The 24,703-nt window shown below is 40.4% G+C and overlaps 1 protein-coding gene across 1 annotated transcript in view; it reads left to right on the forward strand.

Annotated features, from left to right (window-relative positions):
* LOC136873862 (calpain-9) overlaps positions 1-24,703 on the forward strand; it is a 1,061,895-nt gene that overhangs the window by 1,016,300 nt on the left and 20,892 nt on the right. The window contains exons 9-13 of the mRNA XM_068227619.1: positions 8,589-8,761; positions 12,940-13,145; positions 14,512-14,669; positions 16,186-16,255; positions 18,399-18,495. Coding sequence (XP_068083720.1) covers positions 8,589-8,761; positions 12,940-13,145; positions 14,512-14,669; positions 16,186-16,255; positions 18,399-18,495 — 704 coding nt within the window. The remainder of the gene's footprint in view (positions 1-8,588; positions 8,762-12,939; positions 13,146-14,511; positions 14,670-16,185; positions 16,256-18,398; positions 18,496-24,703) is intronic.

Below are 24,703 nucleotides of genomic sequence, written 5' to 3' on the forward strand. Positions count from 1 at the left end.
TTTCGTATAGAGCCGTTCTGTTTTACCCATTTCTACAGTAAGGAGATCACGATCAATAACTTCGTAGGTTTGAAAACTGTGTTTCGCAATGTACTGACGTACACCGTATCGGCCTTCTCACTGAGTTACTAAACGAATGTCACGATGTTTCCGAACATTTTCCATACTTTTGCCGTAGATACAGTTACTCATCAACTTAAAAAAAGTCGGTAGTAGCTCGTTGACGATGTTCTGTATTTAAGTCCATATACGGCTTAAGCCATGCCTGTTGAGTAAATCTAACAATGCGATGAATGTGCACTAATTGTAGATCATAGGTCAAACATTGAACATGGCTCAGAATACATGCTGCTATTAAACTGAATGCGGAATTGGCTTGCAAGTTTGTATTATACGAGGATGCTGCTGAAGTACATGAAACCGTCTATTTGATCACAAAAATGTAACATATTTTACATTCTGATAATATTTCAGAGTGGCTTCGTACACACTTTGTACACACATTGCTCTATAAATTCGACAAATTTCAGGAAGGAACTAGTTGTAAATCATTAGAAAATATTTTACACCTTCAACTCAATGTCTGCCGGTACGATCCTCTAAATTCCGGTTCGCGGTACGTCAACTATAAATTTAAAAATGATGTTATCTACATTCGTAATGACAATGACTTTTTTCTTTGGTGCATCGCTGCCGCGTTAAACCATACTAAAAATCGTAACAGACCAACAAAATATGAGGAAATGTTTAATCAGTTACTCCACAACTTAAATTTTGCTGACGTCACGGTCCCTATAGATGTCAACATTGCCAAATTCAAGGCAAACAATCCAGACTTTTCGTTCCAAGTATTCGGTTTAGACGGTGAACGTAGTATAGGACCCCTGCATGCAGCTATCGATCGAAAGGAACATCATATTCAACCCTTGTACATTTCTAACGAAGACGGCAGTCACTACTGTCTCATAACAAACTGTTCCGGTTGCTAGGTTCACAACTCTCTGCCCGCTGTACAAAGAAGTAAATATGTGAACGTTGTTTACAGTACTATTCTTCGCAAGGCAGATTGGGCAGTCGCATGAATGATGGTGAGATTCAACCAGCGGTAAAACTCGTTTCTCCCCAGGGTAACGCAGCAAAGATGAAAATCCGTACTTATCGTCGGCAGGATCCCGTTCCGTGTGTCGTCTATGCTGATTTTCAATCCCTGACACGTCCTATTGAACAATGTCAGCCAGATCCCTACAAGCCGTATACTGATTTCATCCAGAGACGCAAATATTTTTCGGTGGCATATCGTGTCGTTTGTTCCTACGATTCCTCACTATCATTTTCAATATGTTTATGGGACCTAACTACACCGCATGGTTGCTAAAGGAACACGAAGATCTAGCCAACTGTGTCCATACAATTTTAGAAAACCCGGTCCAAGCAATCAATCATTAGTGATCTGTATTTAAGGCAGTCGCCCAGGTTGCAGATTCCCTATATGTTGTTTTCCTATCCTTTTCCTATAAAGGAATATTTGCCCCAATTTGTCCTCTTGAATTCCAACTTTATCTTCATATTGTGATCTTTCCTACTTTTAAAGACACCATCCAAACTTATTCGTCTACTGATGTCCTCCCACGCCATCTCTCCACTGACAGCTCGGAACATACCACTTAGTCGAGCAGTTCGTCTCCTTTCTCCCAAGTCTTCCCAGCCCAAACTTCGCAACATTTTTGTAACGCTACTCATTTGTCGGAAATCATCCAGAACAAATCGAGCTGCTTTTCTTTGGATTTGCCCAGTTCCTGAATCAAGTAATCCTGGTAAGGGTCCCATACACTGGAACCATACTCTAGTTGGGGTCTCACCAGAGACATATGCTCTCTCCTTTACATCCTTACTATTGAAATGGCATTGGATGATTTAGTTGTTCATGATGAAACAAATCAATGTCACATCTGTAAGCAACCTATTACGCCTACATAGATTAAGGTTAGAGATCATTGTCATTTTACAGGCCGTTACCGAAGACCGGCTCCAATCGTTCAATAGTACGTATCGAGCAGCTAAGTTCATTCCGTGTTTCTTTCACAACCTCTCTGGCTATGACTCCTACTTCATCATACCGTAGTTTGTTCACCTACAAAGCTGTCAATTTAATATGATCGCCCAAAACCACGAAAGATTAATTTTCTTTTCAAGACGTATAGGGGACATAGCATTCGCTGTTAAGACTGGTATAAATTTATGAGTTTCTCTCTTGATGCACTCGTCAAGGGTCTTCCGAGCGATGAGTTACATTACATCAAGCAGTATTTTCCTCATCCTGAACACTTTCAACTCAATTCACATACAGAGTCTGATTCAATGTTCGGCTTAAGCCAGTTCAGGTTTGTGGTCACGTTTACTAGCACGATAGGCTTAACCATGGTCCTTGCAAGTAGCATCCAACATATTAATACCAGGATCCCCACGTGCCAGGCGAACGTCCAGTTGGGTTCCAGGCCCTTAGCATAGGTACGAGGGTAGATGAAGCTCAAAAGGAAGATCAGTCACTCTGTCGATTTACCCACGCCCAGCACGCTTCTTCACCATTGTCCCAACACACCTCGTCTTCCTTTTCGGCACTTGCTTGGTTACTCTCTTCTTCTTTGCAGCCATGATAGGTGTTAACAAATGTAGTCGACTTAGTGTACTTTAATGTGCGTGTTACTGTTTGATTAGTTGACACGTACGACACTGCCTGCCCGACGGTATCTTGCCTAGACTCACTTGATGGTGATGCTCATATACAGTGCAGAGTTGCAGCTCCGAAAGAACAGAATATTGTGTCCAAGCACGTGGCGCCTGCTCTCAGATCTCCTTAACAGCATTCGCTGCTACATACAGTAGAAATGTCTTAGGTAAAACATTCAACTCATCCTCACTAAATGTGTCCAGTTTCTTCTTACTTGCAAAGAACTTTACAATTGCCTTTTCAATATTGTTTATATTAAATCCGGTATCAGACAGAAATGAAATAGACATTCTGCGGTCTTCACTGCATAGGTGTATCCTTGTCACTGTTATGATTTACACATGAACTCGGTGTTTTACACATGTTTCTCACCTCCCGACATGCATTGCAGGATAACCAATCAATAAGCAAGCACACATAGAGAAAGAATTTCCTAATCGTATCTAAGTTGTGTTCTCGATTTTGAACAAGAATTTGTAATAACGGGCATCCCAGTTCGTGTTGATCAACTAGTTCACAAGTTGATGAAAAGTACTTGCGCAGCCATTCTTTATCCTCCTCGGTTTGCAAGTGATAGGGAAACTAAGCATCAAAAACAAAACTACTAACTTTTGGTGCCCACAACGTAGTGCAATCCAACACAGCCACTTCCTTAAACACAAATCTGTTCCCATACACCTTAAAACCTTGGACCTCAACAATCAAGGTTCCTGGCATGATAAAGGAAAAGAATACCATACTCTAGCACAGTATTGTGTCAACTAAATCATCTTATTTAGAACTCAAGCCTAGCACACTCGAATTCCAGCTGTTGTTACAAATCATCTCTATCAGCGCACTCTTCCTTGTCAAGGTGCAACCAATAGCAGAGCACCGACAGTCAACAACAAAGTAAATAATGGCTTCGGCTCAAGATGGCGCCTTAGTGGGAAGCCAACACCCAACGCCCATACATGGCTTCCGTTCAAGATAGCGCCTTGGCGAGAATCGACAGCTAATGCCCTAGCAACAGTCCCACCCATCACCATGAGGTCTTCTACATAGCGAGAACTCCAAACCACGCCCCCATCCTCAGCATTCCTTGCTGCGCTGCTCTCCAATTGGCTAAGAGCAGTCACGTGACCAGCTGCAGGCTCTTTCATTGGCTAGGGAAGCTGGATGACCTTGAACTTGCGCTTGAATCACTTCAACCTTACCACTACCATGTTTAAATTGTCGAAACCATGCCTCACGTGTTCTAATCGTGGTTTCCCATTTTCACACCAGGCAAATGCTGGGGCTGTACCTTAATTAAGGCCACGGCCGCTTCCTTCCCACTCCTAGGCCTTCCCTGTCCCATTGTCGCCATAAGACCTATCTGTGTCGGTGCGACGTAAAGCAACTAGCAAAAAAAATGTGTTCTAATCGACGGAGCGTGTTCACCATAGGTTTCTACCAGCGAACAATGACTTTCCACAGCATTTTTGTTTTGATTAAATAAGAAAAGCCAATGCGTGTCGCAAATGTTCGTTTTTCAGGCACAAACGTCGACCTCATTACTGATCGATACAACACAGATGCTAGTGTTTGGTGGACTCAACGTACGCGCGCGCGCGCGCGCGTGTGTGTGTGTGTGTGTGTGTGTGTGTGTCAGACGAACATACTAACGTATGTGCCAAATTCATGCGCTGCGTACTGTTCCCTGGCGCCATCTCTTATTGAAACTGGAAACGACTTTTGCAAACACCTGGTAAGCTTGCTTATGTGAGATTCACTGTAATGTAGATTGAACTGTTAAAATTGTGAGTAATATAAATTAAAATAAATAAATAAATAAGGACAGGGCTGGACCTCATGGCTGGCCCCGACCGTCGGCTGACCTGAGAATGGTTTTCCGTAGTTTTCCATTCTCCTGCACTAAGGCGAATGGCGGGACAGTTCCTAGTATAAGACACGGCCGCCTACCCCCTCACCATTCTCTTCGTATATCGCATGTCCACGCTTTTTTCGGCTGGGTGGCGCTCATCTCTGCTGTTACCCAGTCGGCCCAAGGAAAATCAAACGGGCAGACGCCTAGTTGGCTGTCGCCTCCCCTCTCCACCATGTACTCTTGCTTAATCAAGGGCGTGGACACATCTTACTCTCCGACTTCCATCCGTGATGAAATTCGCCGCAATGGCACCTTTGTGGACGCAGTTCTTCGCCTCCAGGATGGCCTCTCCGGACAACCTTCTCCGGATGTCGTCGCCTTCTTCCGCTTTCCAGGCCCACCGCTCGGCATCATTGAAAATGGCCTCCGACTATATGATGCAGACTACGCTGCAGTCGCTACTCCGGAGCATCTCCTCCAGCAAATGATTTCCCTTCCTGACTTCCCCATCTCTCCTACCATACCTCCCATCGTTACCCACCCCACCCCCACATTTACTACTACTACCACCACCACCATCACCACTTCTGTACATTCTGCTCCGTCTACTTCCACCTGCACTGTTTCGTCCTGTCACCCCTCTACTGTCATGTCCGTCCCAGTTCTCTCCCTCCCTGCTCATTCACAGCCGCCCCCTGCTACCTTCACTGATGCCACTGTCGCAGCTCCGCCACTCTCCCCCAACACTGCAGACTCCTCCGCACCAGCTCACGACCGGCCTTCGTCATCGAGCTGTGTCATCCGTGGCCTGGACCCAGCATTCACCGAGCAAGACATCCTGGCTGAACTGACCTCCGCCGGCGTTCCAGCCCGTCGAGCGCTCCGCATCTTTAACTCCAGCGGCCCGACCTTCATGGTTCGTCTCCAAGTCTCCTCTACAGCCGACGTCGACCATCTCATCACCACCGGCGTCCGATTTCGCGGGCGAACATATCGAGTGGAGCTTTCTCGCTCCCCACCCCCCCGCCCCGCTCGTTCCCCTCCTCGTACCTCTTCTCATAGACCGCCGCCCACCCCGCCACCCACGCCGCCACCGCAGGCGATCCCCTTACCAGCTCCACAACCTAACTTCTTCCTACCACCCCTCCCGACACTAGACCTCCTCCGTCTTCTTGCTACCTCCCTTACCAACATTACCGCCTCCCTTTCCTACCTTCTCTCTCAATACTACACCCCACCTTACACCCAATTTCTACCCACACCGTATCTGTAATACTCTTATGTACATGTCTGTAAATAAATGTCATTCTCTGTAACGCGCGCCCGAGATACATCCGTTTTCAATAAAGTCAATAGTCCCCCTTTTCCCTGCTGTTCGTAGGGGTTTGCCTTCGCGGGGTGCTTTGCGGATTTCGCCCTGGATTCCGCCTTGTTGTGCCGGTGCCCTTACGCCAGATTCATTCATTCTTTTCCCCTTCTGGTGTGTACAACACACACCCTACATTTTCTATTTTCTGTAATACATTTTCCCTTCACGCGGCCGAAGAGCTCCTTAGTTAAGCTGATGGCCTGCCCCTCCTCGTCTGAGGAGAGGGAATGAAATAACTTGTTTTCGCTTTCGTTACCCCCTCACCTTCTCCGAGCATCTCCTTCACCGTAACAAATCTCCCGGCGTCATCGTCTAAGAGGCCCGCCTCCCCATTCAGGGGAGGAATGTAAACATTTTAGTAGTAGTAGCTGGTGATCGTTGCTAATATAAAGTTTGATGATCGTTGAATGAATTTATTTCCAGTAAACAGAAGCACCAACATTTTACTGTTGATTGTGAAATATAATTCCATTCCAGCTAGTAGAAAAAATAATGCAGTACTTGAAAGACTTCTTGGAAGAGTAACCTGATGAGTTCTCAAACTATCACAGCATAATGGTTTATTTAAGTTAACTACAAATTATTTTGCTTAGAATTGTATCAGTTTGTATTTAAACGATGCAGCCTCAAGTCCAGTATATTATAGAAGACATTCAAGTTGAAGCAAAATTAAATTAGCTTACTGAAGACTAGCTGTCGAACCCGCCGTTGACGGGTTCATGCCTGTACACTTGAAGAAAATGTACTTAGGCCTACATCATTCCTTCAATAGTAATGGCATCTATCAATGTTGAGGGGCAACAGAAGAAACAGAACCAACACAGGATCGAGACGGCGGTGGACAGAACACAGTCATAGAATAGTCAGATGCTGTACGTGGCAGATTCATTATCAGATGTTTACCTAGCTGTTCTTAAATCGCCATTGAAGAAACCAAACCTTATATGTCACAATGCCCTTGTTATCCATTATTTACCTTAGGCCTGGTCATGCCTCACAGCCACATTTGTATATGCAGTCCATCAGAACGGTTTTCTTTGTGTTCATTTTCCTGTGCATATGTGTAAAAAAAATGAAACTTCAAATCATCAATCAATCGAAATCGACTTCCAACGTATTAGGTCGTGTTACGTGCATTTAGTACGTGTTGAAGAGATGTTAAGTGGAGAACAAAAATGGCCAACACACAACCTCCATATCCCACTGGTTGTTTACACAGCAAAGCCAAAATATAGAATTAATGCTAAGAACAAGATTCCCATCGAGAAAAATGTGTTTGTGAAGCAGTTGTTGGCTTAAGATAATAAAGGTTTAGAAAATTCCTATCGATCGGATCATACTATCGATGCAATCCAGATTTCATTTTCATTCAGTTGGCAGTATTACCGGAACCGGGCTAGCTCCCTCCTTACTCCTCACCCCCGTACAAAGAAGTATCAATAAAAGTTTCGCGAGTAATACACTAACACAGCAACTCATTAAGGACTTCATAAAATTCACATCAATACACTTTTACACTCATACATAAATTTCTTTATTGTTCGGAAATCTGCAGAAAGACTTTCCTGTCTGTAATTATTATTGCACCCATATATGGCGCATACCTCTTCCAGCCAGCCATTTTTCGTTAAAATAATTAAAGATTATTCACATTTGACATTGCATTATTACCTTACAGCAGTTGATGCCCGGTTTTTAGTGTGCACTTCGAAACACCAGAGTGAGTCACTATCACTATCACAAGTTTTCAGGTCTACTTTCCGCTATTATTATACCTTAGACGCGCTTCTTTTTTCATTTCAGCGACAAAAATTTCTAAAAACGGAGATTCTTCTTCTGAATCTAGCATCAAGCTTCCGTGTAAATGATAAACTTGACCTTACACTTCGAAAATTGCATAAAACCGTCTTCTACAATCCGATCACCACCAAAAGATGCCATCTGAAAACAGCCATTGTATTGTCAAATGCGATCGATGTAGTGCCCGCCACAAATATCCCGACTAAACTATCATTAAAAATGTAGTTGTACTCACAGTATAGACAATAATTTCTTAGCAAGAATGCCGTTATAATTTCGTTAAGAACTATTTGCTACATATATCATTTTGTAATGGAGTTTTTTGTTCAAACCGTTGCACCTCTCGCAAGACGAATGTCAAAAAATGAAGAAATCGTATTTTACATATTTATATGAAATTGTTTTAGTGCAGAAACGTTGTATTTTATTTCGCGCCCGAGAAAATTGTTAAAAAGTAATTATGGTATCCATTTTAACCCTTTAAAATCAAAATTTTCTAAAACACTTTCTTACGCACATACACGAATATATCTAAGATTTTATCTCCACTTTGTAATGATCCTGGCTGGGCGTTTATGAGTCATTCAGTCAGTCAGTTAAGACATTGTGTTTTTATATAGAGAGATTATTGTAATTCCCCATACCTTTCTTCAGAATTTATAAAGTAAAGTGCTACTCTCTTCTGAAATCAGTGTGACTTCACTTTCTTCTGAAAACTGTGTTAATTTATTTCCTCTTCCTACAAAACGTGCCACTGTCTCTTTCAAAATCAAGCTAATCTGTAATTCATTCACCATTTGTAAGAACAAATATGTTTATTTCACGTCATTATTATTTTGCAGGATGTCATTCGAGGATTTTGCACGTCACTTCACACATCTTGATCTAGTCCACATTGGTCCCGACGATTGGATGAATGAACCTGCTTTGCACTCCAAGCAGCCATGGCGTGCTGTTTTGGCCAGGCGGAGATGGCGAAGTGGGTACAACGCCGGTGGAGGTCCCAACTACACAGGTACTACCTCAAATGCAAAATAGTATTAACGATTACAGTCAGCATAAATGAAATGCTGCAATTTTGTCCTTAATATTGCATTTTACACTTGAAACAGAGTACCGGTAGCCAATAAATCACAATACAATAAACTACTGTGCGAGGCCGTGATGAAAGTGAGGATTTCACTGGCACTCTAATAATGTTACTGTTTTTACGACCCACTAACTATTTTGACGGTTTTCGAAGAAGCCGAGATGCCGGAATTCAGTCCCGCAGGAGTTCCTTTACGTGCCAGTCAATCTACCGACACGTGGCTGACGTATTTGAGCACCTTCAAGTATCACCGGACTGAGCCAGAATCCAACCTGCCAAGTTGGGGTCAGAAGATCAGCGCCTCAACCGTCTGAACCACTCAGCCCGGCTCACTGGAATTCTGTATTGTAAATAATGTGGGAATATATTTTATCTTGCACTCATTTCCCTCCTTGCTACAATAACTGTGCCTTTACGAGTTTAAACTGTCAAAATGGAAACACAAAATATTTCTCAATGACTGGCATAATAAGAATTTTTATCGAGTTGTTTACAGAGTTGAGAAGTAATTCAGTATAAATAATCGAATTACTTGTAACAATTACTTTTTCAGCAATATTTATTGTACTTGTTACTTTTCACAAAATGTAACTTTAAAAAGAAATATACTTGTTAAATAAAAATGGTGACAAATTTCTCTAAGGTAAAATCAAATGATCATAAATAATACGTCGAACATGGTCGTCCATCAGTGTTAAATTAGGATGACCACCAGCCATTAGACATAGCCTGCTAGGTTACACATTTTGTTACATACAGTACACCGAGTGGTCAAAAGTCATGAGAAGACACTGAATGTGGTGTTATAACGAGTTGCTACTCCGCGAGCCCTCAAAACGGCAGCAGTACGGTGAAGCATCGACTCTACAAGGTGTTGGAATCCGTTTGGAGGGATCTGGACCCTCGCATCTTGCACTACTACCCACAATTTGTCTTGTGCAGTTGGTGCGGGGTTCATGGAGCGTACACCAGTATCGACAGCATCCTATAAATGTTCGATTGGATTAAGATCGGGGGATCTGGAGGGCCAATTCATGATCATAACTTCATTGGAGTGCTCCTCCAACCACCTGCAAGCCATCACAGAGCAGTGATATGGCGCATTGTCCTGTTTACACATGGCATCTCCATCAGGGTACTCTGGGGCCAGCAAGGGATGCAGATGGTCTGAAAGAATGTCAACATAACGTGCACTTGTCAGCGTTCCCTGCAGCCGGACAATGGGACCTAATTGCGACCATGGGAACGCCCTCCAGACCAGAACTGTGCCACCTCCCGCCTGGACACAACCTTGTTGACACCGAGGATCCATAGCTTCATGGGGCATACGCCACACTCTCACGCACCTATCAACTAGATACAACTCGAACCGGGATTCATCGGACCATACCACACACCGCCACTGTTCCATGGTCCATTGCCGATGTTCGCGAATCCATGCACGTCGTTGAGCTCTGTGTCGAGGTGTCAGCAAAGGGACACGAGTTGGTCGTCGGCTGGTGAAACCTATGCGGTGCAGTTGCCTCCTTACAGTCCTGGTAGAAATGGGTTCCTGACTCCCAACATTCAACTGGGTGGTGATCTGACTCACAGTAGCCCGTCGAGCGCCCAGTCTGGTTCTGCGGAGGCGACGTGATGTCCGTTCGTTAAACACCTGTGGTCTTCCCGTATGCGCGTTACGCGGGTGATAACTTTCTCTCTGCGATATTGAAGATCCACTCTCGGCACTGTTGACCTCGGAAACCCGAATTCGTATGTAATCTCCGCAATGCTATGACCCATGCGCAGTGCGCCGATGAACACCCCACGTTCAGAGTCGGTTAACTCGCGACGTGTTGCCATCTTCACGACACTGGTGTCTGTGACAGATTGCTCAGCTACGCCGCAGCTAGCCGCAACGCTCTGGGGTCACACGCGGCACATTTTCTAATGGAACACCCCTTCCCGTGACGTTTTGCCACTCAGTGTATTTCGTTACACAAATTTCCGGATGACACCCAGCTCTAAGACATATTTATGTCAAATTGTACTCGTAATTGTAATTTTACTGATTACATGTTGAAAAGTAATTAGTAAGAGTAATTGAGTAAAATATTTCTCAGGTAACTAATTCAGCCCAATTACTTTTTTGGTCCGACTTCTTGACTGAATGGTCAGCGTAGTGCCCTTCGGTTCAGAGGATTCCGAGTTCGATTTTAATCGCTTCTGATGTCCGGCTCCATGGCTAAATGGTGAGCGTGCCACCCTTTGGTCACAGAGGTCCTGGGTTCGATTACCGGCAGGGTCGGGAATTTGAACCTTAATTGGTTAATTCCGCTAGCACGGGGGCTGGGTGTATGTGTCGTCTTCATCATCATCCTCATCACTACGCGCAGGTCACCTATAGGCGTCAGTTCTAAAGACCTGCACTTGACAAGCCGAACTTGTCCTCGAACACCCTCGGCACTTAACGCCATACACCATTTCATTTCTTTCATCGCTTTTGATTATTTCTTCTGGCTCAGAGACTGGGTTTTTGTGTCTGTTCCAACATTAGCTTCATCATATTCAGACAACACATCACACTACCAACCACCACAGAAACACACAATAGTGATTACATCCGTCCATATAGGGTTGGCGTCAAGAAGGGCATCTAGCCGTAAAACAGGGCCAACTCCACATGTTCGACGCAGTTTCCACCCGCGAATCCACAGGTGTGGGGAAAAGTGATAGAAGAAATGGAAGCAGAAGAAGAAAACTTTCATTTTGTACTTTTTCCATCACTGGTTGTTTACAAAGTAATGTAGCATTTCTTCGGCCTCAACTTCGGTAATTATGTGTGTAAACAAACAGTACAGAAATTGCAGACATCCTATGAACATCAAAATACATCATTATAACATGCGAGGTGGCTATGAGAACACGTAGGCTATCTAACTGCGTCGGTACAGCAAGTGTTCATATTGTGCACCGCCAAATCACACACATTGTTCATAACGGTCCTGTAGATTGTCGAACATGTTGATTCGGGAACATTCCTAGGTGGATTATTTCAGCACGCCCTGAATTACAATAGAAAAAGTCTTGTCATGCTGTCATCGTCACCTTGCATTTATAATACAATCTTCAGAGCATGCTTGTTATTTCAGGTTAATAACTGATAGGGAATCCGCCACCTGGGCAACAGCCCTAAATGCAATTCAGTGGTGACTGATTCATTCAGTACTGATATTTTTGCTGCATGCTGTATAAAGGAAATCAAGGACAAGATGAAACGCGATGTGATGCAGTGTTGCTACACATTGGTAATAAAATTTGGCCATATTTTTATCTTTAACATACTTATTTCTAGTTTTTCTTTGGAGACTGTTTTCATAACTCTCTATGTTGTAGAACATACCTACAGTATTGACTTACAATCATAGACTTAATTTTCGAAAAATTAAAAGTGACAGATTACAAACATTTTTTATTGTACATTTCAATATGTTGACAAAAATTGCTTCTTAAAACATTAGTAGGGCCTTCTTTATTGTAGAAGAAAATATGGTCACAAATGATTTGCAGTTTAGCATTCCGGTCAATTACAGGTGTGTAGTTGAGAATTGGTAAACTTACTGTTTGGAATCTGTCAACTAGAATTTGCCAATAGTCGTGATTTTGAACTTAATCAGTAGAAAAAATAGATTTTAGACAATTGAAAAACGTATTATACCATTGATTTGATGCGTGTATCATAAAATAATTTTTGTCTTAACATTATAGATGTATTTTAATTTAGTGTTTGCTCTTGGAAAATGCTTAGTAATAAGTTAAATGAAATTATTTTTGAGTTTCAGAACAACTGTTTTTAATAATTAAGAACAAAGCATATTTTTCTTCAGGGTTTATTCATTGTATTCCGGTTCTGATACTTTTATTATCGTCATAAGGAATATCAATATCTATATGGTGTCAAAGGCTAAATTCAATGTTTTGCCTGCCTCACTTGAAAACTGGAAAGTATCAGTTTGTTTTAATAATTTAGTATTGCCAAACTTTTTAGTCATGTCATTACCGATGAAAATTAATTGCCATAATTCTTACCCTTGAATAAGTTGTTGATTTTCTATGACTTTCAGATACAACAGCAATGAATCCTCAGTTTCACATACAGATTCCAAGAACATCAACGAACAAGTGCCATGTAGTTGTATCTGTCACGCAATTTTATGAGACGCATCCATTGGAGAATAAAAAGAAGAAGCCACTGTACGCAATTGGGTTTGCAGTGTATGAGGTTCCTTACAACATGCCTCGTCTTACACCACACTTCGTAGCTGAACAGGTAACAAAACTGAAATTATCACTAGCCTGGAAGCTTTGTGAATCTCTAACAGAAGTATTAAAACTTGTTTCTATAATACAGTAAGTATTGTAATATGCTTTTACCTAGACCAGTATGTTTGAAAATTCACTTGCACAAATGCCTCAGTGAAAATTTAAGATTTGTTTCATAATAAAAGATGTAACACGTGTTAAAACCTCATTTCCATGTACTGAGTTAAAAGTTACTTTTCATTATTCCATATCAGGTAATATTTTCATGTAATTTGGAAATTTAAATATTAATTGTTTCTAATTAATTACCTGTCATTAAAATATCTAAAACATAAGTAAAACAGAATAACTGTTCTTTGGTATTAACACAATCCATTTATGTTGCTTCTTCTTACTCTTTCATTAATGAATGTTTGTGATAGCATTTTTTTAGCTTCTTCTGTCAATTTATTGCTGTTCTTACCATGCGTTCAATCATATGAAGTTCGCTAATCTGTCTTACACATTTTTATGCTTATTATTATTATTATTATTATTATTATTATTATTATTATTATTATTATTATTATTATTATTATTATTGAACTGTATAATAGGCTAAAGGGAAGTTATTTATACCCCATCCAAACTTATGTCTTCTTTTTTGCAAGCAAGTGACTATACTCTTATTAGACAAAGCAGTAGTCAGAGTCCAACTCATTGCCTGAATGGTCAACATTGAGTCCTTCGGTTCAGAAGGTCCTGGGTTCGATTCCCGGCTGGGTCATGGATTTTAATCATGTCCGATTAATTATTCTGGCTCAAGGAGTGGCTGTTTCTGATTGTCCCAACACTCTCCTCTTCATACTCAAACAACACATCACCCTACCAACCACCATAGAAACACACAATAGGGATTACATCTCTCCACACAGGGTTGGCATCTGGCCATGAAACAGGGCCAAGTCCACATGTGCAACATAGTTCCCATCTCCGACCCCACAGGTGTGGGAAAAGCGGTAGAAGAGAAAGAAGAAGACAAAGCAATAGTTGGTCATTATGGAGTAATGTCATCAATTGAGGCATCATGTTTCTATCGCAGCAGGTTCTGACTGAATCTTTCTACCTCCTCTTTACCCTGTTCCCTTATTTTTTTACTAAGGGAGAGAATGAAATTAACCTTAAATTCTGTTTTGTCTTCATTCAATTAAAAGATAAAATTTTAAAACGCTTCGCAATGAACACTCAAGATTTCTGTTGATAAAGCTTTCTACACAGGACAAATCTAAAATAATAATTTGTAAATCATCTTTTCCTACTAAACATTCCAAAAAAAGAATGCAGGGCCTATGTCAACTATACCACAGCTCATTGTCTGTTGTTTTATTTTTCAGAAACCCTTGGATGTGACGAACCATTCAGTAGCTCGTGAGGTTGTTACCTTCTTCACTCTGCCACCTGGAGACTACATCGTTGTACCTCAGACTAACATTCCAAACTGTGATGGCAAGTTTCTGCTCAGGATATTGACTGATGAGCAGAGCAACATCTGGTAAGTGTATGGGGAAAACATTTATTTTTGCTAGTGGCTTTACATCTTATGGCGACAATGGGATAGGAAAGGCCTAGGAGTTAGAAGGAAGTGGCCGTGGTCTTAATTAAGGTACAGCCCCGGCGCCTGGTGTGAAAATGGGAAACCACGGAAAACCATCTTCAGGGCTGCCGACAGTGGGATTCGAACCCACTATCTCCCGGATGCAACCTCACAGCCGCACGCCTTCAACCGCATGGCCAACTCGCCCGGTGGGAAAACATTTGGGTAGGAACAAAGTGGAGGGACTGTTCCACCAGATTTTTGTGTCAATAACACTAGGCAGAAGTCTGACTTCAGCGGAAATGACGGAAATGAAAGACACATTAGTCGGTTTAATACCACTTTATTCACAAGTAATCATTGATAAATACAATAACCAAACAAGTGGTTACACAGTTTGGGTCACATAGCCGTCAGCTCGCATTCGGGAGATAGTGGGTTCCAGCTCAACTGTTCGCAATTCTGAAGATGGCTTTCCGTAGTTTCCCATTTTCACACAAGGCAAAAGCTGAGGTTGTACCTTAATTAAGTTTTAGTGCTGCCAAGTTTAATAAATATAATAACTCATCTTTTTCAGCCTGTCAACACCTGTTTGAGGGTAATAAATTTGAATTAATTTTCACATTGATATTAGATTCTGTACAATAGAGACATTTATGATGTTAGTACCAAACCAAACCCCATGACACAACAGCCCCAAAGGGCCATGGTCAACCAAGCGACCGCTGCTCAGCCCAAAGGCCTACAGATTACGAGGTGTCATGTGGTCAGCATGACGAATACTCTCAGCAGTTATTCTTGGCTTTCTAGACTGGGGCTGCTATCTCACAGTCATATAACTCTTCAATTGTATTCACGTAGCCATCAGATCCAAGTAAAAATCCCTGACCTGGCCAGGAATCAAACCTGGGGCCACCTGGTAAGTGGCAGGCAAGCTACCCCTACACCACAGGGACAATTCATGGTGTTAGTAACAAACTGAATTGTGATCACTGCAAAATTATGTGTAATATCAGGGAAAGAAAATGTTTTTTTCTTTTTTAGAGTGGTCATAGTATGAAAAATGACTCCCATTTAAAATGTACAAATATCTCTCCAAAGTTACATAGAAATTAGAATGGTAAATGTTCGTGATGATATCTAAAGGCTTGGGAAAAACCTTATCATTCACCTTCTCACAAATTTTTCCTTGTCGAAGACACCAATAATTACCCAACTTTATCTTCATAATATGATCTTTTCTACCTTGAAAAAGCTTCACCCTAATCTGTTCATCTATAAATGCCTACTACTCATAAGTTCCTTCAAAGTAAAGCATTGCAATAATAAGGAACCTGTTATGTTCAGGTCATTTTAAATAGCTATGTTTTCTATCATTACAAAAATTATAAATCTGTAAAAAGTAGATATCCATTATCATTATCATGCCTTTGAAACAATTAATGCCTGTAACACTTAACTTTGTTCTCTGCAGGGAAGTAAATGAGGACAATATGGTCTTCCGCAACATTTCAACTGAGTTCCTGGACGATCCAGTGGTGATGGTAAGTTCAGTCTTCTTAAAGATCTGATCTAACAAAATACAGCTTATGTACCAGTAACTGTTAATCTCAGAAACTTCTGTTTTATGTGGAATCTGAATCATAGGGGGAATACTTTCATTTTGAAATACCTTTATGCATGGCTCAATAGCTGCCTTAGAAGCTAATAACAATATCACATCCCAGGAACAAAATGCTGAGGATGTGGGGAAAATATGTATAGAAAGTACATAAAATATTCCATCCAATAATACGTGGTGTGAAAAAAGGGATGACGATAATTAATAATAATTAAAATGTGGATTGGAACTAGTAGAGTAGCTGAACATTAAGTGTAGGGGACACTGTTTATGTATATTGTTTTTAAAAAATGTGATTTTCTAAAAGCCTAATGAATACAGCACACTATGGATGAGAAAACTTCTTCAAACTCGTCAAATACACATAAAAAAAAATAATATTAGGTCTGACTATGTTCACTGAGAGCCACTACATTTATGACCAATCCAACCTCGGAACATTTATTGCATCTGGAGCGTGGAGAGGTATACATGATATACTGGCAGTATGGCATTTACAGGGCAGATCTACAAGCTCACTGTTAGTTATGTCTCCCATGTCAGAATTGGAAAACCAGGTGATCACTGTGAATAGAGGTCAAATTGTGATTGTACGGTGCCTTGATACCAGCATCTCTGAAGTGGTGCAGCTTGTTGCCTGCTCTCATGTCACTTTTGTGAGTTGGGTATGTATCAAGAGAGGTACAACGGTGGGCAAACAACGACACATCGTCCAGCAGTGTGAGTGATGTTTTTAAAAGTAGGAAAGATCACAATATGAAGATAAAGTTGGAATTCAAGAGGAAAAATTGGGTGAAATATTTGTTTATAGGAAGAGGAGTTAGGGATTGGAATAATTTACCGAGGGAGATGTTCAATGAATTTCCAAATTCTTTGCAATTATTTAAGAAAAGACAGGTAAACAACAGATAGGGAATCTGCCACCTGGGTAACTGCCCTCACTAAAAGTTTTGCGGATAGTAGTTGGTACAAGTTCTATGTTGTTGTTCTTAATTTATGAATTAAATTTTATGAACGAAGCAGAAGAAAATCGGAATGCTCATCGTTAGAGCATTCCTGTATCCTATACCACTGATTGGAACCAATGCTCTAACTTGTGATTTTCATCCAGATTCAGACAAAGCAAGTAATGTGTACAAAGTTGTTTCATATGAAGTTTGTGACCAAGATATTTTGAAAAGAGCCCCGAGAACATTTTCAATCACAGTTATGTTTATGAAATCATGAAATTTTCAAAATCCCTTTTGTTAGCATTGATACATGCATCAACCTGCCATCACATTGAGTTCTGGATTGCTGTTTTATCCTTGGAGCATTGTATATGCATGTGAAAATGAAAATCCACAGCCTATTTCCAGTAATTTGACTGGGTTAGGGATGGAATGAATAAAGCGTTCATCTAGCGCCGAGGATAGGAATTGTGCCGGCTGCCGAAGTCTGTCGCACTCTTCTGGGGCAATGATTAATGACTGACAGATGAACTGAAATGATAATGGAGAGTGTTGCTGGAATGAAAGATGACAGGGAAAACTGGAGTACTGGGAGAAAAACATGTCCCACCTCTGGTTTGTCCAGCACAAATCTCACATAAGTGACCAGGATTTGAACCACGGAACCCAGCAATGAGAAGCTGGCGCACTGCGTATATGCATGTATCAATGGTAAAGGAGGGCCTTTTTGAACATTCCATATAAGAAAGAGTTTCATGTGATATGCTGGTAAGTTGTGTTCCTGTTTGTTTCCCATGATTAATGTACCATGTTGAGCTTGAGAAAATGAGTTCTAACATGGATATAAAGTATTTCTGGACCCATGTACATATAACATTTTTTCTTCTTCTACATGTGAGCAATGTATTGTGAAAGTTTGTACTAATTTATTGTTACAGCCTGTATAACTTATCAACTACTTTAGCATACTTTTATTTCCCTTCCCTTCTCTGCATAGAATGAATATTTATTTTATATTACAACTTCCTCATTATCCCATTAGAGGTACACTTCTTAGTATTTTGTGTTAAAATTACTTTAGAATTACAAATAAGTAATAAGTTATTCACTTTTCAGCCTGATGGAAAACCATTGGTTGCGAAACTGCTGGTGAAATATCCTCCAGAAGTTGATGCATCACAGCTTCAAAAGATACTCAAGTCTCACTGGAAAGGTAATTATATAATATAATATAATATGCCGATGAAGAATTATTGTTTGTTTGGTTCAGGTATCCTATTCACATTATCTCTCTTGGGTATTTTCTAACTTCTAAAATCTATCCTATCCTGTAATTCATAATGTGCCCCAAAGGCTGATGTTCTACCACTGACCCACAGAGGGAGCAATTTGTGAATCTGATACAATATTTCACTTATCAAAGTCCTATGATTTGTGAGGGTTCCAAAAATAGATTCGTTATATTCTTTTTGCACTTATTGTAATACAAAAGAGAGTGCCTCTGTTTGAAGCTAAATAATATAAAGTCATCTCCAATCAGTTTTTATCACTCAAATATAAGTCACAATATTTCTTTCTATACAGGGGTATAATGTAAAGGCCTGCAGAGTGCAATGCAGGTGGGCCCAGGCCTTTAGGGGGCCCTGCAGACTCCTTGCAAAAAAATAATATATACATATATAGCCTAATGTCACTCTGCACAGAAATTATCAGGGCAGTTTCGTAGAATCAGTCAGAATAGTTGTGGGTTGTTTTATTTTCTTTCTTTATTTTTACAGTTTTTATGTAGAGGAAGCCTCCGTAGCTCAGGCAGTAGCACACTGGCCTCTCACCGCTGAATACCTTGGTTCAAATCCCGGTCGCTCCATGCGAGATTTCTGCTGGACAAAGAGGAGGCAGGACAGGTTTTTCTCCGGGTACTCGGATTTTCCCTGTCATCTTTCATTCCAGCATCACTCTCCATTAATATTTCATTTCATCTGTCAGTCATTTTTCATTGCCCCAAAGGGGTGCGACAGCCTCCGGCAGCCAGCACATTTCCTATCCTCGCTGCTAGATGGGGACTTCATTCATTCCATTCTTGACCCGGTTGAATGACTGGAAACAGGCTGTGGATTTTCTTTTCTTACGTAGAGGAATTGCCACTTGGTGCTCCTAGCAGAAGTTTATTGTACTTAGTTTAACACAGCATAACTGTAAACAATGCTTGCCCTTGCTGCCTCTTACAAAGCTACAACAGGGTCTTCACAAAAGACCCGCACCAAATTTTTGAAAAAAATTTACAGCAATGACAGTTGATACCAAAACATCATATTTTAGTTATAAAATAATACTTAGTTGATGTGTAGTGCCCCATGAGACCATATAATGCATACATTTTGCTGAACATTTTCAACTTTTGTCACATATTTATTTGACAACGATGTATAATGCCAATAGGAAGTTAGTGTAGTAGCAATCAGTCGATTCGGTATCAAACGAGCTCTCTCTGTGCAAAGTTAATAATCTATTAGAGTTATCAGTTGTGCAGTTTGATACTTTTCAAACTTTATTTGAACAATTTTTTAATTTAATTTTTTTCACTTTTTTTGTAATCAAATAAATTATTATAAACAAGAATTTGGTACCAGTTACAACATATAGTTCTATAATTACTGAAAAATGAAACCAATTAAAATTAAGTGTGAACATCTAAGTGGTGCATTGTTGGCAGTTCAGCTACCTCAGCCATTAAACCACAGAGGGCCATGCGGTTAGGAGCACGCAGCTGTGAGCTCGCATCCGGGAGATAGTGGGTTCAAATCCCACTGTCGGCAGCCCTGAAAGTGATTTTCTGTGGTTTCCCACTTTCACACCAGGCAAATGCTGGGGCTGTACCTTAATTAAGGCCAGGGCCGCTTCCTTCCCATTCCTAGGCCTTTCCCGTCCCATCGTCGCCATGAGACCTCAATCAATACTGATCTGCATTTAGGGCAGTTGCCCAGGTGGCAGATTCCCTATCTGTTGCTTTCCTAGCCTTTTCCGAAATGATTTCAAAGAAATTGGAAATTTATTGAACATCTCCCTTGGTAAGTTATTCCAATCCCTAACTCCCCTTCCTATAAATGAATATTTGCCCCAGTTTGTCCTCTTGAATTCCAACTTTCTATTCAACAGTGCACACTAGAAATATTTTGCACCTTAAAATTACGAGATTTTGAATTTTGATCAGTTTCCCTCCATATGTGGGGTAAAACGGTGCAATGTAAAGCAAAATAGCAACAAAAGAAACACAGAGGCAGTGCAATAAAACCTATTAAACACTATTTTTTTAAAATATTACGATAATGACAACTTGACAATATACTGCATTACTTCTACCTGCTGTAATTGCATTTATATTAGTTATTAATAGGTTTTTACATTTTATTTGTCCGGTTCCATGGCTAAATGGTTAAAGTGCTGGCTTTTGGTTACAGGGGTCCCAGATTCGATTCCTGGCAGGGTCGGAAATTTTAACCATAATTGGTTCATTTTGCTGGCACGGGGACTAGGTGTATGTGTCGTCTTCATAATCATTTCATCCTCATCATGACATGCAGGTCGCCTATGAGCGTCAAATCGAAAGACCTGCATCTGGCAAGACAAACTTGTCCTCGGACACTCCCGGCACTAAAAGTCATCCGCCATTTCATTTTTTTTATTTTTTTTCATTTTATTTGAGGGGGGCACGAATTTTTATTTCGGCAGGAGGACCCATATCATACTCATTACACCCCTGTTTCAATAGCTGATGAAACCAGTGGTGTATATTGTGTTAAAGCACTGTTTCACCAAGCTAAAGCATCATTCAAATTAGTTTCTCATGTTCTTTAAATTGAAGTAGTGATTGCTACTTTCTTATCATTTGAACACTCAGGTTTTCTCTCACCCATTAGTAAAATCGCTGTTTCAGTTAGAGCTAAAGGTTACGCAGTGAAGCTTTAGGAAATTGGTCCTACACCTGCAAGACATTACTTGTACTCGCCACACACTACGTTTTGAACTGAAGTGTGCACCATCCCGCTGTGCTGCAGTTCCTTCCTCCATCATCAGACAGCGGCAGGTTATCATCATAGAAATATTAACCCTCGAGTGTGGTGTCGAGGGCAATAACCTGTCTGAAGGGGATGGAAAAGAAAATAAATTTCACTTTGTAACTGGGTTGCAATGATGCTAAGCCAGGACTGAACAATACCAGGGAGACAGCAGTAGCAAATTGCTGTTCTTACAGAGAAGTAACAAACATATTAATAGTTGAACATATAAAATTAATAGGAATGTGTCACACTATAGTTTATAACTGATTTCTTTACATTTGTACTCAATCATTTTTCCCATTGCAATGAGTACTTCATTCTGTAACTTGTATTTTGATCACATTTCTTAACTGATGATGATATAATAATAATAATAATAATAATAATAATAATAATAATAATAATAATAATAATAATAATAATACCGAGCTCGATAGCTGTAGTCGCTTAAGTGCGGCCAGTATCCAGTATTCGGGAGATAGTAGGTTCGAACCCCACTGTCGGCAGCCCTGAAAATGGTTTTCCGTGGTTTCCCATTTTCACACCAGGCAAATGCTGGGGCTGTACCTTAATTAAAGCCACGGCCGCTTCCTTTCCACTCCCAGCCCTTCCCTGTCCCATCATCGCCATAAGACCTATCTGTGTCGGTGCAACGTAAAGCAACTAGCAAAAATAATAATAATAATAATAATAATAATAATAATAATAATAAACCACAGGAAGTGGAATAAAACCTATTAAACACTATTTTTAATAATCTTATAATAATGAATAATCCCTTTGTTCATATTATTATTATTATTATTATTATTATTATTATTATTATTATTATTATTATTATTATTTCGAATGGGCCACCAGAGGACCACGTGCCAATTTCAATTCCTTCTTCTTTGTTCTTTCCTTTTCTTCCAGTACGCTTTCATCTGTTCACTATGTTTCTTCTTTCTGTCTTCAGACCACTTTGAACCAGTCTTTTTTACTTTCCTACCTTGGAATCCTTCTATTTTCAATACTTTTTCCCGAAAGCCTTCTCTATTATTTATTTATTTCTTCTCTTGTTATTATTATTATTATTATTATTATTATTATTATTATTATTATTATTATTATTATTATTATTATTATTATTATTATTATTATTATTATTGTTACGGAGTTATCCATGGTAGTTAGAGGTGAAAGAAGGTGCAGGCGGGAATAGGTCTCAACTTGCAAAATTAAAGTTAATTTAAAACTTTAACAAAGGTTATATTTTCTTTTCAAAATCAACCGATAACAACAACAGAGTAGCAGGAAAACAAGTTAAGAAATTACAATAGTTACAAGATTTGGGCTCGAGCCCCAAGATAAATTTCTGAGCTCTCAGCTCACCACCACAATAGCTAAAGGGCAGAAAACCCCTAAGTACGAGGAGCACTTGCTCCTAATTACAATGTTAAGAAGAAAAGAGCAGACTCGCTCTCAATTTTACAAGCCTATCAAAGGCTACAACAACCTTCATTACTAACTGCCCTCAAGGCACACATACAGTGAAACAGGGGTATCTTGTACCCAACCTACAGGACCATCACATGAAGAAAACAAACTTTGGGTTAATTAAATGGCCCAAAAAACCAAATTGACTGGAGGCGTAGCTTACACTCCTACATGAAACTTCTTAAAACCTAGGTGGCACTTGGCCAGTTATACAGGGGCTAATCCCATACTAGGGAGGTGACTAGTTGGCAAGTAAGTTTAAGACTTTAAGAAGGAAGAGAAAAACGGTTACGAAAACATAGTCACCTCAAATTCAAAATGAAGGGGAGTTTGAGAGGGAGATGCACTCTCTATCCCCGCTTTACAGATTTGTAATTTATAGATAGACAGAAAATAATTTACATTTTAAAAGGGTAGTTTACATACTAAAGGTTTCGAACCTTCCCCGAGAGTTAAACTGCTGAGCTAGCAAGAAAAGCAGATGTTAACAGGCCATTACCTTGTAGATGAACTGCTGCTTGGAGAAAGAGGCGCTTTCCGCCCCCTGCTATATATTTTCACACACTGCGAAAGATGTTACTGAAGTGACCCCGAGACAAGAAAATCAGCAGTTTATATACCCTCGTGGAACATTCGAGACCTTTCATGAATGATAACAACCCGCCCACAAACTTTTATTGGCCAACAGCAAAAACTGATACACAAGACGATGAAGAAACACCTAACTGGTGGAAAATTAATTACAGAAATTTATGATTGGCTAATTTCAAAACTGGCGGAAGGAAAGGATTATATTGCCAACCCACAAATCACAGAACAAAATTTAGTCAAAATAAAACTTAGGAGTACAATATTTCTTCAGGAAAGTTCATTCCATTGCACCAGAGTGTGTTACCATAGTTTTGGGTAGCGACATCTGTTAGAGAATGTTCAAACTTCTTGATATGGAGCAAACAAACACAAATCAAAATAGACAGTTCAGAACACTTCAAGATTACCAAATTTACAGTAGTGACATCTTCCGAGAAACCGTTGAGTTAATACAGTTTGTTAAAGTTCAGGGTTTCTCCTGTAGAGAGGTTTCAACTGGCGCAATATTTGAATTCGCGGCGTGGAGGTGTACCGCCCGGTACAATTATTACTAGCTGATGTACCCGTGCTTCGCTACGGGATTCTCAGAAAGACTGAGTTCGTCGTTTTCTTAACCTGAAATCAACATAGGTCATTACAAAAACGTAAGTATGAATGTAGCGATTAAAAGCAATGCTATCATATAAAATACTCGATCAAATGGAAAGCCACACGTTTTATCACTTTTAACGAACAGTGCTGCGGTTAGATTGCGGTGCCAATCTAATAGTCCAAAGTTCCAGAGCTGGGATGACCAGGCCGCAGATTGCCATGAACCCTCATCTGCCATGATTCCGCTAAATATGCACACTGTTCATTCCAATCAGTGCCTCAGAGTAGGGATTGAATAGCCCGAATGCTATGATGATCCAGTGTGTTACGTACCAGTAGTATCAGAAAATTTATAAACCAGGGGAATGTCATGCTAAAGAAGAAAGTTATCTAACTCCCCAGCTACTTCCCATCAATATTCAGGTAGGCTGTTACACTCTGTACGACTGGGCGAGTTGACCGTGTGGTTAGCGGTGCGCAGCTGTGAGCTTGCATCCGAGAGATAGTGGATTCGAACCCCATTGTCGGCAGCGCTGATGATGGTATTCCGTGGTTTCCCACTTTCACACCAGTCAAATGCTGGGCCTGTACCTTAATTAAGGCCTAAGGCACTCCTAGCCCTTTCCAATCCCATTGTCGCCATAAAACCTATCTATGTCGGTGTGACGTAAATCAAATAAAAATTACTCTGTACGCAGCACT

The sequence above is a fragment of the Anabrus simplex genome, chromosome 1 (genome assembly GCF_040414725.1).
Source record: "Anabrus simplex isolate iqAnaSimp1 chromosome 1, ASM4041472v1, whole genome shotgun sequence".
In the NCBI taxonomy this organism is placed as follows: domain Eukaryota; kingdom Metazoa; phylum Arthropoda; class Insecta; order Orthoptera; family Tettigoniidae; genus Anabrus; species Anabrus simplex.